The 18,058-nt window shown below is 42.7% G+C and overlaps 1 protein-coding gene across 1 annotated transcript; it reads right to left on the reverse strand.

The window, feature by feature from the left end:
• Nucleotides 1-5,132: 5,132 nt before the first annotated feature.
• Nucleotides 5,133-6,715, reverse strand: LOC116048509 (olfactory receptor 52E8-like). The gene has a single exon (XM_036001327.1). It carries the CDS (start codon nucleotides 6,373-6,375, stop codon nucleotides 5,314-5,316), a length of 1,062 nt encoding a protein of 353 aa, XP_035857220.1. The 5' UTR covers nucleotides 6,376-6,715; the 3' UTR covers nucleotides 5,133-5,313.
• Between the last annotated feature and the right edge of the window lie 11,343 nt (nucleotides 6,716-18,058).

Below are 18,058 nucleotides of genomic sequence, written 5' to 3' on the forward strand. Positions count from 1 at the left end.
TTGCACCATTTCTCCTTTGGCCAGTCAATGTGTCCTTTGACAAATTTCAACCTATTCAGTACATGTCATTTTTTCAGCAATGGGACTTTGCGGGGGCTTCTAGCTGATAGCTTTGCTTCACATAGCCTTATTCAGATCGTAACAGTACTTACAGGTAACTTTAAGTCTTCTTTGATTTTTCTGGAGCTGATCATTGGTTGAGCCTTTGCTATTTTGGCTATTCTTCGATCCATTCGAATGGTAGTTGACCGTTTTTTCCCACGTCGTTCAGGCTTTGGATGCCATTTCAAGGCATTTGAAATCATTTTGGCTGAGCAGCCTATGCTTTTCTGCACTTCTTTATATGTTTTCCCCTCTCTAATCAACTTTTTAATCAAAGTCTGCTGTTCGTCAGAGCAATGTCTGGAACGACCCATTTTGCTGAGTATTTCAGTGTGAAATGCACTATAACCAGCATGCACAACATTCGCTTCCTTCCTTCCTTGCTATCTGACAACATAACGACCACACTGAAAGTTAAGTATTGACATTCTGTTGAAAATATCACAGATTCATGCCCCCCAGGTATTGATCCTAATGGCACTTTACAAGTGAATGAATCTGAAAATGTTTTCTGCAGGGTAACATGTAATACTAGTACTATTCCAGTTATAATTAACAATAGACCATACAAAGTGTTGAATCCCCTAAGTAATAAGAAGTTGACTGCAAACATAGTCAATTTAGCATCCAGTTCACGTCAGCCACAGGTAACCAAAAAAGGGGCAATACTTAACAACCTAATTGGAATTACAACTACCACTGCAATGATAGAACAGGATAGGAAAATTAGATGCGGTCTACTAAATATCAGATCTCTGTCTTCTAAAGCAATATTAGTAAACGAATTGATATCCGATAATCAAATTGATCTATTCTGTCTAACTGAAACCTGGCTGGGCCATGAAGATTATGTCAGTCTAAATGAAGCCACTCCTCCCACTCATATTAATACTCAAATTCCTAGAGGCTCAGGCCGAGGAGGGGGAGTTGCAGCCATATTTGACTCAAACCTGTTAATTAATCCTAAACCTAAACTAAATTATAACTCTTTTGAAAATCTCGTTCTTAACCTTCAGCATTCAACATGGAAAACAGTACAGCCAATTATATTTGTTGTTGTCTACCGAGCACCAGGTCCATATTCTGAATTTTTATCGGAATTCTCAGAGTTTTTATCATGTGTAGTCCTGAAATCAGACAAAGTACTTATTGTAGGTGATTTTAATATCCATGTGGACGTTGACAGCAATAGCCTTAGTACTGCTTTCAACTCACTACTAGATTCAATTGGTTTCAGTCAGAGTGTGCACGAGGCCACGCACTGTTTTAACCACACCCTTGACCTTGTGCTGGCATATGGCATCAAAATTGAAGACGTAATAATATTCCCGCAAAATCCTTTATTATCAGACCACTTCTTAATAACTTTCGAATTCTTACTACCCGATTATACGAAATTAGATAAAAGCTTCTACGCTAGAAGCCTATCTGACAGTGCTATAGCTAAATTTAAGGAAGATATTCCAACAGCACTAAACTCATTAACGTGCCGTAATATAACAGAGGATCTTTATGTAAACTTTAGTCCCTCTCAAATTGATAATTTCGTAGACGATGCTACGGCCTGCCTACGGACTACTTTAGACTCTGTTGCTCCCCTTAAAAAGAAGACGATGAAGCAAAGGAAACTAGCACCTTGGTATAACTCCCAAACTCGTAAATTAAAGCAAATCTCGCGCAAACTTGAAAGTAAATGGCGTTCCACCAAACTGGAAGAATCTCGTTTAGACTGGCAAGACAGTCTGAAAACCTATAGGAAGGCCCTAAGAAAGGCCAGATCAGACTACTATTCATCACTAATAGAAGAAAATAAGAACAACCCAAGGTTTCTTTTCAGCACTGTAGCCAGGCTGACAGATAGCCACAGCTCTATTGAGCCATCTATTCCTATAGCTCTGAGTAGTGACGACTTCATGAGTTTCTTTAACGATAAAATTATAACAATTAGAGATACTATTCATCACCTCTTTCCCCCAACCTCTAATGGGTCACCTTTAACTGACAGACTGCTAGAAAGAATGACTAGACCTGACATATACTTAGATTGCTTTTATCCTATAAACCCTCAACAATTACTGCTAAAGGTCTCTTCAGCTAAGCCATCTACCTGTCTCTTGGACCCCATCCCAACGAGGCTACTTAAAGAAGCGTTACCCGTGGTTAACACTTCATTGCTAGATATGATAAATATGTCTTTATTGACAGGTTATGTACCGCAGTCATTTAAAGTAGCTGTGATAAAACCTCTACTGAAAAAACCCACCCTCGATCCTGAGGTCTTAGCCAACTATAGACCTATATCTAACCTTCCCTTTCTCTCCAAGATCCTTGAGAAAGTAGTCGCTAATCAGTTATGTGATTTTCTACATAGCAATAGCTTATTTGAGGACTTTCAGTCAGGATTTAGAAAGCATCATAGCACAGAGACGGCACTGGTGAAAATCACTAACGATCTTCTAACTGCATCAGACAAAGGACTTGTCTCCGTACTTGTCTTATTAGATCTTAGTGCTGCATTCGATACTATTGACCATACCATCCTCTTACAGAGACTGGAACATTTAGTTGGCATTAAAGGAATCGCACTAAACTGGTTTAAGTCCTACTTCTCTGATCGATCGCAATTTGTTAATGTTAACAATAAACCCTCCAATTACGCTAAAATTAACCATGGCGTTCCTCAAGGCTCAGTGCTTGGACCAATTCTATTCTCCTTATATATGCTTCCTCTAGGCAATATTATTAGGAAACACTCAATTAACTTTCACTGTTATGCGGATGATACCCAATTATATCTGTCAATCAAGCCAGACGAAACCAGCCAGCTAGCTAAACTTCAAGCTTGCATTAAAGATATAAAATCATGGATGGCCTACAATTTCCTGATGTTAAACTCAAACAAAACCGAAGTTATTGTCCTGGGCTCCAAACCCCTACGAACCTCATTAGCCGAAGATATAATTACTCTGGATGGCATTGCCCTGGCCTCCAGTACTACTGTCAGAAATCTAGGAGTTATTTTTGATCAGGATCTATCCTTTAACGCCCATCTAAAACACACCTCTAGAACAGCCTTTTTTCACCTTCGTAACATTGCTAAAATTAGGAACATCCTATCTCAAAACGATGCAGAAAAACTAGTCCATGCATTCGTTACTTCCAGGCTGGACTACTGTAATTCCTTATTATCAGGATGCTCAAATAAGTCCGTTAGGACTCTCCAGCTGATCCAGAATGCTGCAGCGCGTGTTCTGACAAGAACTAAGAAAAGAGATCATATTTCTCCTGTATTAGCTTCTCTCCATTGGCTTCCTGTAAAATCCAGGATTGAATTTAAAATCCTTCTTCTGACCTATAAAGCTCTAAATGGTCAAGCTCCTTCATATCTCGAGGACCTCTTAGTACCTTATTGTCCCACTAGAGCACTACGCTCCCAGAATGCAGAGTTACTTGTGGTTCCTAGAGTCTCTAAAAGTAGAATGGGAGGCAGAGCCTTCAGCTATCAGGCTCCTCTCCTGTGGAACCAGCTCCCAATCTGGGTTCGGGGGGCAGACACCGTCACTACATTTAAGACTAAACTGAAAACTCTCCTCTTTGATAAAGCTTATAGTTAGGGAGTGAGGAGTTGCAGTGAACGCCTAGACCGGCGGGGCAGGGTGTATAGCTGCAGACACAGCACCCCTGCTTTTCTCTGCTTCTCTTTACAGTCATCAGATTTACCTATCGTATAATCAATAATATAGTGCCTCTCCTAGTTATGCTGTTATAATTCTAGACTGCCGAGGAAGTTCCTTCTTATGACACGCTCTTTTCTTTTGTTTCCTTTTATGCACATCCTGTCTCAGAAGTGCTTGTTACTAACCTAGCTCTGGGGAGTTTACTCCCCAGAGTCCTTATGTTTCTTCTTCGCCCAGAACATCGCCTCGGATTAGGGCGACACCAAGACCTGGGTCTTGGGTGCAGCTGTGGCTATGGACCTGCTACACCCTGCTACGCTCTGCGATTCCCTGCAATGCCCGGCTACGTCCTGCTGCGTCCACCGCGTCCACCCATGCTCTGCTGTGCCACGCTACATCCTGTACCGTCATAACCCCAACCGTCAGACACCGCCCACCAAGAGTCTGGGTCTGCCGAGGTTTCTTCCTAAAAGGGAGTTTTTCCTCGCCACTGTCGCAATAGCCACTGCTAATGCTTGCTCTTGGGGGAACTATTGGAATTGTTGGGGCTTTATAGAGTGTGGTCTACACCTACTCTATCTGTAAAGTGTCTCGAGATAACTCTTGTTATGATTTGATACTATAAATAAAATTGAATTGAATTGAATTGAATTGAATTAAATATGGGCCATAACTGACACCTGTTTCTTCACAGAATCAATCACCTCACTAATTGAACACAACACTGATATTATTTTGAACATGCCCCTTTCAATTACAGATTCAATTACACAGAATGAGCAGCATGCATGTCATGACTGTTGGGTCTGTTGGTTTTCTATGACTCTACAACACTTACTAGTAAATTATTTGCCATGTAGAAATATCACTTCTACCAAAAAATTTGATTTATGAGGTTAGTGATGTTGGACTGCTATTATTTTGAACACAACTGTATGTATGTTGTGTGTCCTTGTGGAGTGTGAATGGAGAATTAAAATATGTGATTATTTTGATGCTAATAGAAAATGTCTTTGTTTTAAAATATTTTGAAAATTGCAATACATTTTATTTATGCACTTATGAAACAAAGGTACAACTTACTTTACTGTAAATCAACAGAATACCTTAGGAAAAAAACAATACAAATGTGCAAACAAAGTATGAGTTAACAAGACATGAAAATATAAAAGTAGAAAACAGAATAAACAAATAAAACATTAAGAACATTAGGCTGGTAGTAAAAAAGCCTTCCAGTACAAGTAAGTTTTAAGACATGGTATAAAGTGATTCTGATCTGGCTCCTTGCCAAGAAGAAAAGCCTCAGTAAACTTCTATCATAGCATTTTTGTTGGAACAATCGGGAGACCCCTGCTTGAGGATCTCAGGCTGTGTTGGGCTCATAGAGGATTTCATTATTTATTATTACTGTAGGAGCATGCAGTGCTTTAATAGTGAAAAGCAAAGTATCAAAATTGATTCTAAAGCTCACAGGGAAGTGACATATTTGAAGCAGCAAAAGTAACTTATCACTTGATTGATGATGTATTGTATTTTATCCAGTTGTTGTGCTGCTATTAATTTTCCTACTAACTAATTTCTTTTTCAAGTGTTCTTTGATATCCTTGGTTTTGAAACAGTATATTAATGGGTTAATAGCAGCAGGTAAAATACTGTACAGCATTACAATAACTATGCGAACTGGGACACTGAATGTAAATCCCACAAAATTTGCCAGGTACACAAAGCATCTTGGCATAAAATAGAGAAATGTGATGATAATCTGTGGCAAGCAGGTAGACAGAGCCATCATGCGGCTGCTATTAGAACTGGTCATTCTCATAACTGCAACAATGATGACAAAATAAGAGAATATGATAAAACCCAGAGGCAACATCAAAAAGAACATGGCCCCACCTAATGCCAATGCCAGATTTTCTCGTATGTCCTCACATCCAAGCACTGCTATTGCTAAATGGTCGCAATAGCACTGTGTAATTATGTTTGAATTACAATAAGGCAATCTCAGAGTATCTATAACTATACCCACCATCCATGACATTGGCAAAATCCATGATATTCCACAAAGCACAGAAACAGTGTTGTTTGTGAAAAGAGCTGTGTAACGCAGTGGAGCACAAATTGCAATAAAGCGATCAAGGGCCATCACCATCAGGATGAAAGAATGAGACGCCCCCAGAAAATGAACAAAGTACATTTGTACAAAGCATCCATAAAATGAAATAATGCTGTCATCAAACCAATATTTTGATATAATCTTTGGCAGAGTAACAGTCCCAAAGATTAAGTCACTTAGTGCCAAGTGGCAAAATATCAGATATGTGGGTTTGTGAAGAGACCTCTCACATTTAACAAACACTAAAATAAAAATATTTCCTACAGCTATAGCCAAGAAGAGAACCAAAAGCAGGGCTGACACAGGTCCACAATACTCCTGTGAAAGTCCAGGAAATCCCAGGATGAAGAAATTTGTAATCCTTGTTACATTAGTGTAGAACATAATCACTTGAATTAACAGTAACAACCTATAAAAAGAAAACACATACATTGAAATAGTTATTAGATGTGACAAGTTGAGAAATATCTGAAATAACATTGGAGCATTAACAATAGACCTAACTACTTTAAATCTAACAATTATGCAAACAAAAGTGTTAATCACTACAGAGTAATTTCATGTTTTCTGTGGAGGATCTAAAGTGTAAATCTTACCTTGTAAAAGTTACAATAGATCTGCCTCCATGGAAGTACTGCCACATCTCACTGTAGTGCCACCTAATATGTAATTAGCATCTTGTTTGAAACAAATATCAATGTTTACTTTTGTAAACAAGTAGATCCCAAATGGTCATGTTCTCTAATGAGTTCCACCCATCTGTGTTAACATGACACATAAAGAGTAGAGTAAATATTATTTAGTTTCCAATCAGTGGCTTTCAGCCATGAAAAATATCCAGCTGCAATATATTGTGGAGCAGGTTGCATGAAGATATATTTTAGACAATTCACTTCTTTCAAAACCTTCACTCAGTTGTATGGGTTGCAAATCTAAACTAGTATTGATTACAAGTAAGGTTTTGTAAGCAGTCATAAAAACTCTGATGATAAAAGTAAAAGCCTGTTTAAACATTTGATTTGTTAACATTTTGGAAAGAATAAAATGGCCCTTAGTTTGCATTGAGTCGGGAGTGCGCCACTGGGAAATTATAGATTTACCAGTTTGTAATTATAATCACCAAATTACCAAATTCATCTATGAAGTTTATCAATGTTGCATTCTAGGGTGCCCGGATAGTTCAGTTGGTAGAGCGGGTGCCCATATATAGAGGTTTAGTCCTCAACGCAGCGGGCCCGGGTTCGACTCCGACCTGTGGCCCTTTGCTGCATGTCATTCCCCCTCTCTCTCCCCTTTCATGTCTTCAGCTGTCCTGTCAATAAAGGTCTGAAAATGCCCAAAAAATAATCTTAAAAAAATGATGTTGCATTCAAATGATGCATTTAAAACTCAAAAGAAAGAAAAGGATGGAGTTTGCCAATTAATAGTTTTTGCCTTTTCAAAATAGTCTATTATAGTGAGTGTATTGCAGTAGCTATTTTACTCCAGCAGAGGGCAGTGCTGGCGCTGCAGAGGAAAAATAACTACTTTAACAGCGAAGCAGAGCGCTGCTGAAAAACTAGTCCATGCATTTGTTACTTCAAGGCTGGACCATTGTAATTCCTTACTATGTTGCTCAAATAAGTCCCTTAAGACTCTCCAGCTGATCCAGAATGCTGCAGCGCTTGTGCTGACAAGAACTAAGAAAAGAGATCATATTTCTGCCCTGCTACACCCTGCAGTGCGCTGCTACGCCCTGCTATGCCCTGCTATGCCCTGCAGTGCCCTGCTACGCCCTGCTATGCCCTGCAGTGCCCTGCTATGCCCTGCAGTGCCCTGCTACACCCTGCTACATCCTGCTACCCACTGCTACGCCCTGTATGCCCTGCAACGTCCTGCTGTGCCCTGCTACGTCCTGCTACGTCCTGCTACGTCCTGCTACGCCCTGCAGTGCCCTGCTACGCCATAACAATTTAATTGAATTAGTATGAGGAGTCACAGTAAGATAAAGTAGAGAAGACAAATGTATGAAAAAAGTGTGGAGTTAGTGGTTCAATGATTATAGATCCTTAAACTTGAATACGTTACAGGGAGTAACAGGTAGAACTTACGTGAAAGATGTACTGCCTGTGTTATCTTTTCTCTGGTGAGTAGTAATGCTAACGTTAGCTACCTATTAGCCATGCACTGCTAGCATACATAGCAACATAATGTGAGATAAGTCAAAATGTTTTCTGTATTGAGAAGTTCCTCTGGAAAGAGTTCATGACTTTTTTTATTTATATTCATTGTATTTTGATCTAACAGGTTTCTTGCTATGATTTTAATATCAATAAAAGCAATACATGGGAAAAACACTAGGGAAAACAGTGGCCATGTTGCTGTGTAATAATATAATGATATAATATAAAGTTAATATATTATTAATTTGCCAAGTGCATATTTATACACACATGAGGAATGTATCCTCTGCATAGGAGCAGTGGGCAGCCACAGTCTGTTGCCCAGGGACCACCTCCACTTGTAATTCCAGTAGCGTTACCTACATTAAGGGCAATGCAGGAGTTACCTAGCATGTATGTCTTTATAGTGGGAGGAAACTGGAGCTCCCGGAGGAAACCCACACAAACACGAGAGAACATGCTAACTCCACACAGAAAGGCCCTGCCTGAACCCAGGACTCAGCAGTGCCTACATGCTCTGAGGCAGCAATGCACTGATCCACTATTAATATGCTAATGACAGAGTTTTACATGTTCAGCAGCATTCTTCTTCTACATCCATGAGAAATCTTATATACATTTATCTTTTGTGGATTTTTGAGAGATATTAGTGCCAGGTTTGCAGCATTTTTATTTGATATAGACTAATGTTGGCCTGTTTATGTTTTTGTTTTTTTTTAGCATTTCATGACATGTGAAAGGAAAAGTGGACTGTTCGTTGAAGACATCGTAGATGGACATACAGCAGATGAGCATCTGACCAGCAACCAGTAGCCGGTTTTAGTAATGTAGCCTTTGGTTAAGTGGGATTGTTTGAATAAAGTTCAGTTTAAGCTGATATTAATAATATTAATATAGGCTAAATTTATCAAATCAAGTGCAAAGTAGTTGATTCATGTATGACAATGCATGTTTTTCAACTCCACACAGAGCTTTTCTGAAGGTAGTTAGCTAGCTAGCTGTCTTTAGCTGATGTAACCGGGTTGAAATTATATCTTTACTTTTACGGTTGAAATGTCACCAAATCCTGATGAATATTGTTTTTTTTATATGTTTAAGATGTGTTTTATTGCCTATATTTATGCCTGAATGTTGTATTCAGACCAAGGTGTTAATACCTGTACTGTCACTTTAAGAGGTTGCAGGCCTTGTGCCGCCATTCAGGCGCTTCTCTCAGTCCACGCCAGACAAGGAGGTAAGCTTCTCCAAAGAATTTCTAATAAGGGAAGAAGTTCCACTCTCTCGTTACTTCCGGCTTCTGAACTGGTTGCAGTTCCACTAGAGTTCCAAATAGGGGGCGCTCACAGGCCAGTGCAGAATGAATGGGACTCTATGGAGCTATACCCATCAAAATCCACTTTTCTCAGGATATCATTTTTTGTCTAGTAATTTGAATGTTGCATTTGAAAGGGGAGGCTAAGAAAATACACACAGCTGGGTGTTAGATTTTTTTAAAGTGGCTTTTTTGTTCTAAAAAGCCTTTTAAAATGTCAATGACGTCATACACATATACGGCCAGAGATTCTGCTTTACGGCAAGCTTTGAGTTGCTTCCTTTTTTCTCTTGAGGCATCGACAACACAGCTGACAGGTTAGGCTCTCCCTGTCAATACACGTGCTAGAAAGAGGTTTGCTAATGTTTTAAAGACAACGCCGAAATATTCACTCTGGCATTCTGGTTCTGCTTCGGATGCCGTCAAGCGGGATCTCCGATCGTAATCAGTCCTTCACTGACCAATCAGCATTCATTAGCAGAATGCTAGCGTGTTATGGGCAACAACGACTCAACCTGAAACAAATCGAAAGGGCATAAGTACTCGTTCATTCAACTTTCGACCTATAATCCATGTTGAACTTGCAAAAACTACAATCAAATCTGAGATTTCTCATCGACAATCAGGCGAAAGAGACAAATTTAGCCGTCTAGCTCCATAGGGTCCCATTCATTTTGCACTGGACCGTGATCACCCCCAGTGGAACTCTGGTGGAACTGCAACCAAAGTAGGTATAATGGGGCTTAACACTAGAACGGCCATGACGGTCATTTTGACCGTTTTGAAATTTATATGTGTAATAACTTTGCTAAATAAAAAAATACAATCCTGCTGCTGCCTGACTTTTCCTAAAATAGTATGTATTTTAATTTAAAATTGTTTTTATATACATTACACAAAAGGCAAAGAAAATACAATCACTTTTACCTATTTCGGCCATATACGGTCATATTGACCGCTCGGATTTTAGCGGTATTGTTTTTAATTTTTCGCGCGGTTGAAGATGCATCTCTGTTGCTTAGTAACTACCATAGTCTCTGTAAGAGAAGCGTAACTAGCGGTCTCGAGTAACAAGTGTGGGCATCATCGATGGGCCGAAGGCAAAGCCAGAGTCGGTAACGTAGGCTACGGCGTGGATGGACTCAGTTCTGAATCAGAAGGCAAACACCGGGCGCTCGCTCTGTGAAAGGCGCGGTACACGTAGATGGCCGGTAGCTGTCCACGTGTTCATATAACTTTATACATCATTGAACTGGCTGGAATCATTGCACACATCCTCTCCAAGGAGTGCACCAGCAGTAAAATTTTATGCAAAAGAAGTTTATGCAGCAACTGGCAGAGGAGCTGAGAGCGGAGTTTATGGAGGAAAAAAAGGGCAGCAGCTCACGGTCCGAGCAGCGCTGCGCACCGCAGCAGACGCCAAAACGGAGGCAGTGCCAGGTTAGGTTATAGATAAATGTTCAAATAAGATACTTTTAATTGTTATTTGGCTATTATGAATTAAATTAAATGAATTTCCACACCATATTTTTCAGAATATTGATGTATGAAATAATTACGGTTTACTATGCCATGATATGAATTATTGAAACACGTATTACTGCTCAAATGTATAATTAAACTCGTTAAAATGTACATTTCGGTGTTATTACGTTTTTCTAAAGATATCCTAACACAATACATAATACAATATCACAATTAGGTATTTATCATGAGAGATTATAGAGTTTGGAACCTGGCGGTCAAAATGGCCACTCACGGCAGTTCTAGTAGTTATGGAATTCCGGCACTTCTAGTGTTAATAGGGAGTGGAACGGCTTTCCGTAGACGGGCTTTGGCTTCTCCTCGGACCGCGAACCTCCTATGGCGCCGTTTTGATGCTAATAAGCCATCACCCCCTGTTAGCATCCCATTGACTGCCACTCATTTTGGCGCCACTTTGACAGTGAATAACTTTACATCTGAAGAGTTTAAAGACTCTATTTGTCCATTGTTTATTTCTAATGAAACACGACAATGTATAAAAGGCTCCATTACCTTGTACCTCACGTTATGGCTCCGTAGCAGACATTTTTGTAAAAATAGGCTAATGATTGTGTCATAACCACGCGACTTACTGTCGCATAGTAGAGGAATTACCGTATAGTACAGGAGAAGCACGCAGGCACTTTCATCTCACATTAGCTGTTTAAGTGTAATTACTAATGTTAACTAGCATTTTAGTTAGCAATAATTAGCCTGTGCCTATGTTATCTCCTTACATATACCTATGCTCTCCGTCTCTGCAATATTCGGAATGATTGAGATTTCTCTTGGCACAGCTACCAGAAGACACGTTGCTCACAGCACATTTACGTCGTCTCTCTCAGTTGGAGGCTGCGCAGTAATGCTCAGCCATCACCGGAAAAGTGGTTCTAATATCCTTCACTGGTCTCCATCCAGAGCAACGGGATCTGTTGGTCCATTCTTATATACTGTCTATGGCGCCAGACTAGCTGAGAGGAGGAGCTTGAGACCTGTGTGCTGTGTGGAGGAGACTGCATGTTACAGAGCCTTATGTGTTTTTGTGTTGATTTGTACAGACAAATCCACCGTTCTGCCTTCATTAAAAGAGCAATCAGCAGCTGGTTGTGGTCCGGGTCCTTCCTTCACTCAGCACAACATAGAACACAACGCAGAACATACAAGGGTTAATGGACTTGCACCCAACCTGATATGAAACTATTAAAGACAATGCACGCCCGTTACACTACGGAGCCCCCCTGGTCCCACTTTGTCAAAAAAATTAATTATAACTATCTATCTAACTCGTGGCCTCAAGATACTATCTCGTGGCCTCAAGATAGTAACTCGTGGCCTCAAGATAGTATCTCGTGGCCTCAAGATAGTATCTCGTGGCCTCAAGATAGTATCTCGTGGCCTCAAGATAGTAACTCGTGGCCTCAAGATAGTAACTCGTGGCCTCAAGATAGTAACTCGTGGCCTCAAGATAGTATCTTGTGGCCTCAAGATACTATCTCGTGGCCTCAAGATACTATCTCGTGGCCTCAAGATAGTAACTCGTGGCCTCAAGATACTATCTCGTGGCCTCAAGATAGTAACTCGTGGCCTCAAGATATTATCTCGTGGCCTCAAGATACTATCTCGTGGCCTCAAGATATTATATCGTGGCCTCAAGATACTATATCGTGGCCTCAAGATACTATCTCGCCGAACACCGGCATTAAGCCGGGCCGGGCGCTTGACACAAGAAGAAATCTTGTAGGCTGCATATCCATAGTCCTTTATAATTCTTCTTCATATTTTATAGCCTATATTTATACTTTTTATATGTATATACTTGTTTATTTACCAAGTTCTATTATTATTTATATTCCTTTAAATGTTTTGATGTGCACATCAACTGTGACACAAGAATTGTCCCCCGGGTTATCAATAGCATCAATAAAGATCAATTAAGTATTTCTGATTCTGATTTTAAGTTAGCCTATAGTGGAGTGTGCAGACTGGTTCATTAATTATTTAAGTGTTTCACATTTTTGGGGAGAAAAGCTGCTCCATTGTGCATTCTCCTTTTATATACACTTATCTTGAGGACACGAGATAGTATCTTGAGGCCACGAGTTACTATCTTGAGGCCACGAGATAGTTATAATTAATTTTTTTGACAAAGTGGGACCAGGGGGGCTCCGTATTACACTGACAAGCTAGTGAGTAAAATTACTTTGTGTGTGTTTGTGTGTGAGTAAGTCAGGTTTTTATTACAAATTAAAATAAGTCTAGTACACAGATATGTATGCACAACTGATGTGCTAAAGTCAAGTTTGCAATAGGTCCTCAGTCATTAGTCTCAAATTTAAATCCGTGACATAATCTGAATACTTGTTTATGCATGTTGCTCAGATCAGGGGGCTATTTCACAAAACCTAGATAGCAGATTAAGTCGGGATTTCCCAGTTATCCTGGCTCAATTTAGCCTTGACGCGGTTTCACAAAAGCAGAGGCACCTAAATTACCATGGAGATTTATTCTGTACATGTCACGACTGGTGCGAAGGCAGGCAAGGTTAGGACCCAAATGCAGTTTAAAGAGTTTTATTTAAAGAAAAGCAAACTTACTTGGAGCAATAATCCAATACATAAAGGAAATCCACGACAGGGAATGCAGAAACAAACAGAACGCACAGCAACAAGACGAGACGATCCGACAAGAGACAAGGGAAAAACAGAGAGGCTAAATACACAAGGTAATGAGGGAACGAGAGGCAGGTGAAACAGGTGGAACAAATCAGGGTGGGGCAGAACAATCAAAAAAGGCGGGAAACAAACAAAGACAGGACGTAAGCTAGACAAGACAGACTATCAAAATAAAACAGGAAACCAAGCAAAACAGAGAAACAAGACTACACAATAAAACAGAACAAAATACCAAAACCCTGACAGTACCCCCCCCCCCCCCCCAAGGGACAGATCCCAGATGTCCCAAAAACAAAACAAAAGACAACCCAGGGAGGGCGAATCCCCTCATAAGGCCGGAGGCGAAGGCGAAACCCCTCTGAAAGCCGGCTGCGAAGGCGAAACCCCTCTGAAAGCCGGCTGCGAAGGCGAAACCCATCAGCAGGCCATCCACAAAGGCGAATCCCCTCAGGAGGCCGTCCGCGAAGGCGATACCCCTCCGGCAGACAAGCAGGACGGCTAAGGCTGAATCCCTCGGGAGACCTGGCAGGACAGCTAAGGCTGAATCCCTCGGGAGACCTGGCAGGCCAGCGAAGGCTGAATCCCTCTGTGGACCAGGCTGGCAACGGGTCAGCTGGGCTGGAGACAGGCAACGGGTCAGCTGGGCTGGAGACAGGCAACGGGTCAGCTGGGCTGGAGACAGGCAACGGGTCAGCTGGGCTGGAGACAGGCAACGGGTCAGCTGGGCTGGAGACAGGCAACGGGTCAGCTGAGCCAGTGTCTGCCAATAAGGTAACAGGATCAGGAACAGGTAACAGGGCAACAGGATCAGAAGTCGGCCGGACTACTGACAAAACATGGGGGACAGGAGTCGGTCGGACCGACAAAGGCAAAGTCTCTGGGGGGCAGGGCAAAGGCAAAGTCTCTGGGATACCGGAGACGGGTGAAGTCTCAGGGGTTCCGGGGAAGAGTCTGAGGTGTCGGGCAATGGCACAGTCTCTGAGGTGTCTGGCAACGGCACAGTCTCTGGGGCCGCGGTCCACGAAGGCACTGGGAGACTGGTCCGCGTTGACTCTAGGTGAACGGTCAGCGCAGACTCTGGGAGGTCAGTCGACATAGACTCTGGGAGGTCGGTCATCGAAGACTCTGGAAGAATGGTCGTCGAAGACTCTGGACGACTGGAAGACTCTAGCTGAGCGGTCATCGGAGACTCTGGAAGAATGGTCGTCGAAGACTCTGGACGACTGGAAGACTCTAGCTGAGCGGTCATCGGAGACTCTGGACGACTGGAAGACTCTAGCAGAGCGGTCATCGGAGACTCTGGACGACTGGAAGATTCTAGCAGAGCGGTCATCGGAGACTCTGGATGACTGGAAGACTCTTGAAGAGCTGTCATCTGAGACTCTTGACGGTTGCACGTCAGTGATTCTGGAAGGCATCACGTCAGCGGAGGTTCTGGAAGGCTGCACGTCAGCGGCGGTTCTGGGCAGCTGCACGTCAGCGGCGGTTCTGGGCAGCTGTTAGCCAGCTGGGGATCTAGGGAGCTGCTAGCCAGCCGGGAACCAGGGATGCTGCTAGCCAGCTGGGGATCTAAGAGGCTGCTAGCCAGCCGAAGTTCGGAGAGGCTGCTAGCCAGCCAAGGCTCTGGGCTGCTGCTAGCCAGCCGGGATTTTGGAAGGCTGCTAGCCAGCCGGGATTCTGGAAGGCTGCTAGCCAGCTTGGGGACGCTAGAAAGCTCGGGGAGGCTAGAACGCTCGGGGAAGCTAGAAAACTCGGGGAAACTAGAAGGCTCAGGGGAACTAGAGAGGCTGCTAGCTAGCCAGGGATCAGGGAGGCTGCTAGCTAGCCTGGAATCAGGGGAGCTACTAGCTAGCCGGGATTCTGGGATGGGGCCGCTAGCCAGCCCAGGGTCAGGAGAGCTGCACGTCAGCCCAGGGTCAGGAGAGCTGCACGTCAGCTCGGGAACAGAAGAGTTGCACGTCAGCTCGGGAACAGAAGGGTTGCACGTCAGCTCGGGAACAGATACACAGGTCAGCTCAGGCTCAGGTACACAGGTTAGCGTAGGCTCAGGTACACAGGTTAGCGCAGGCTCGGGTACACAGGTTAGCGCAGGCTCGGGTACACAGGTTAGCGCAGGCTCGGGTACACAGGTTAGCGCAGGCTCGGGTACACAGGTCAGCGCAGGCTCGGGTACACAGGTCAGCGCAGGCTCAGATACACAGGTCAGCGCAGGCTCAGATACACAGGTCAGCTCAGGAACGACAAGAGGTTGATGCAGGGCATGGCGCTGAGAGCCATGTTTTCCCCTCCTCTGTCTTCGGCCTCCACGAGTCCCAGTTGAGCAAACAGGAAAAGGTTCCGGAGAAGCAGGCGAGGAGACAGGTTGGGTCAGGAACAGAGAGCCAGTAGCTAGAAAACTAGTAGGCCGTGAAACAGGCAGGCTGGTTGTCTGCTGTACATGAGGCTCGGAAAGGCTGTCTGGCTTGGAGACTAGAAAGCTAAACTCCTTTTCAGTAGCCTGCCAGCGAGCCTCCATGATGCTCCTAGCAAGGGCAGGATCTTCCTCATGAAGATCATGAAAAAATCCCATCAAAAATTCTCCCACTGAGTCCATGGGGTGAAAAAGTGGTACAAACTCCATACCTGCTGGGTCCATAACTGGTCGGATCGTACTGTCACGACTGGTGTGAAGGCAGGCAAGGTTAGGACCCAAATGCAGTTTAAAGAGTTTTATTTAAAGAAAAGCAAACTTACTTGGAGCAATAATCCAATACATAAAGGAAATCCACGACAGGGAATGCAGAAACAAACAGAACGCACAGCAACAAGACGAGACGATCCGACAAGAGACAAGGGAAAAACAGAGAGGCTAAATACACAAGGTAATGAGGGAACAAGAGGCAGGTGAAACAACAGGTGGAACAAATCAGGGTGGGGCAGAACAATCAAAAAAGGCGGGAAACAAACAAAGACAGGACGTAAGCTAGACAAGACAAGGGAGACAAGACAGACTATCAAAATAAAACAGGAAACCAAGCAAAACAGAGAAACAAGACTACACAATAAAACAGAACAAAATACCAAAACCCTGACAGTACAGCTAGCCTGGTCCAGACCAGGCTAACAGCCAGGACTTCCTGGGGCCTCTTCTGTTCACTCAGCAGTGGTTTTACCATAGACAGTATATAAGAATGGACCAACAGATCCTGTTGCTCTGGACGGAGACCAGCGAAGGATATTAGAAGCACTTTTCTGGTGAGCGCCCAGCATTACTGCGCAGCCTCCAACTGAGAGAGACGACGTAAATGTGATGTGAGCAACCTGTCTGAAAGTTGTAAGCCTTCTGGTAGCTGTGCCAAGAGAAATCTCAATCATTCCCAATCTTACAGAGACGGAGAGCGTAGGTATATGTAAGGAGATAACAGGACACAGGCTAATTACTGCTAACTAAAATGCTAGTTAACATTAGTAATTAAACTTAAACAGCTAATGTAAGTCGAAACTGTCTGCGAGCTTCTCCTGTACTATACGGTAATTCCTATACTATGCGACAGTAAGTCCCATGGTTATGACACAATCGCCAATTTTTACAAAAACGTCTGCTACGGAGCCATAACGGGAGGTACAAGGTAATGGAGCCTTTTATACATTGTCGTGTTTCTTTAGAGATAAACAATGGACAAATAAAGTCTTTAAAGCAGCCATATTATGCTCATTTTCAGGTTCATAATTGTATTTTAAGGTTGTACCAGAATAGGTTTACATGGTTTAATTTTCAAAAAACACCATATTTGTGTTGTACTGCAGTGCTCTCTCTCACTGCTGCAGATCCTCTTTTCACCTGGTCTCTGTTTTAGCTACAGAGTGAGACCTCTTTTCTTCTTCTTCTTCTGTACTATCTTTGATTGCACTGCACATGCCCAGTAGCTCAGATGTAGATCATGTCAGCTAGCTAGCTCCATAGACAGTAAAAGAAAGGCTGTTTCTACAACTTCGGGCAGTTTCAAGGCAGGATTAGCTGGGAGACTTCTAAATGAGGGCGCAAATGTAAGTAGTTCTTTTGTAGATTATGGTGAACTTGTGTGTTGTAGCAGTGCTTTGCTATTGAGAACGAGGTAGCATGCTAGCGTTAGCATGCTAGCGTTAGCATGCTAGCGTTAGCCATAGCGTTAGCATGCTAACGCTACGAGCTAATGGTTGCGGTTAGCCTGCTCGTTTCGGCTTGTGACGTCACAAGCCGTGCCAATTTTGAACAGCTCACCCAGAGACTGAAGGCAGGACACATTCAGAAACCGTATCATACTCTAAACAGCATGGATGGATTTTTTTCAAAGTTTGTATGTGTGTGGAAGCACCAGAGACACAAAATAACACCCCAAATCCCAGAAAAAGTGATTTTTTCATAATATGGGCACTTTAAATGCTTCAGATGTAAAGTTATTCGCTGTCAAAGTGGCGTCAAAATGAATGGCAGTCAATGGAATGCTAACGGGGGGTGAATGCTTATTAGCATC

The sequence above is a fragment of the Sander lucioperca genome, chromosome 5 (genome assembly GCF_008315115.2).
Source record: "Sander lucioperca isolate FBNREF2018 chromosome 5, SLUC_FBN_1.2, whole genome shotgun sequence".
NCBI lineage: Eukaryota > Metazoa > Chordata > Actinopteri > Perciformes > Percidae > Sander > Sander lucioperca.

Excerpts from the sequence above, each read along its gene's own strand:
- LOC116048509 (XM_036001327.1), bottom strand. The coding sequence starts at position 6,375 with ATGTTATTTCAGATATTTCTCAACTTGTCACATCTAATAACTATTTCA.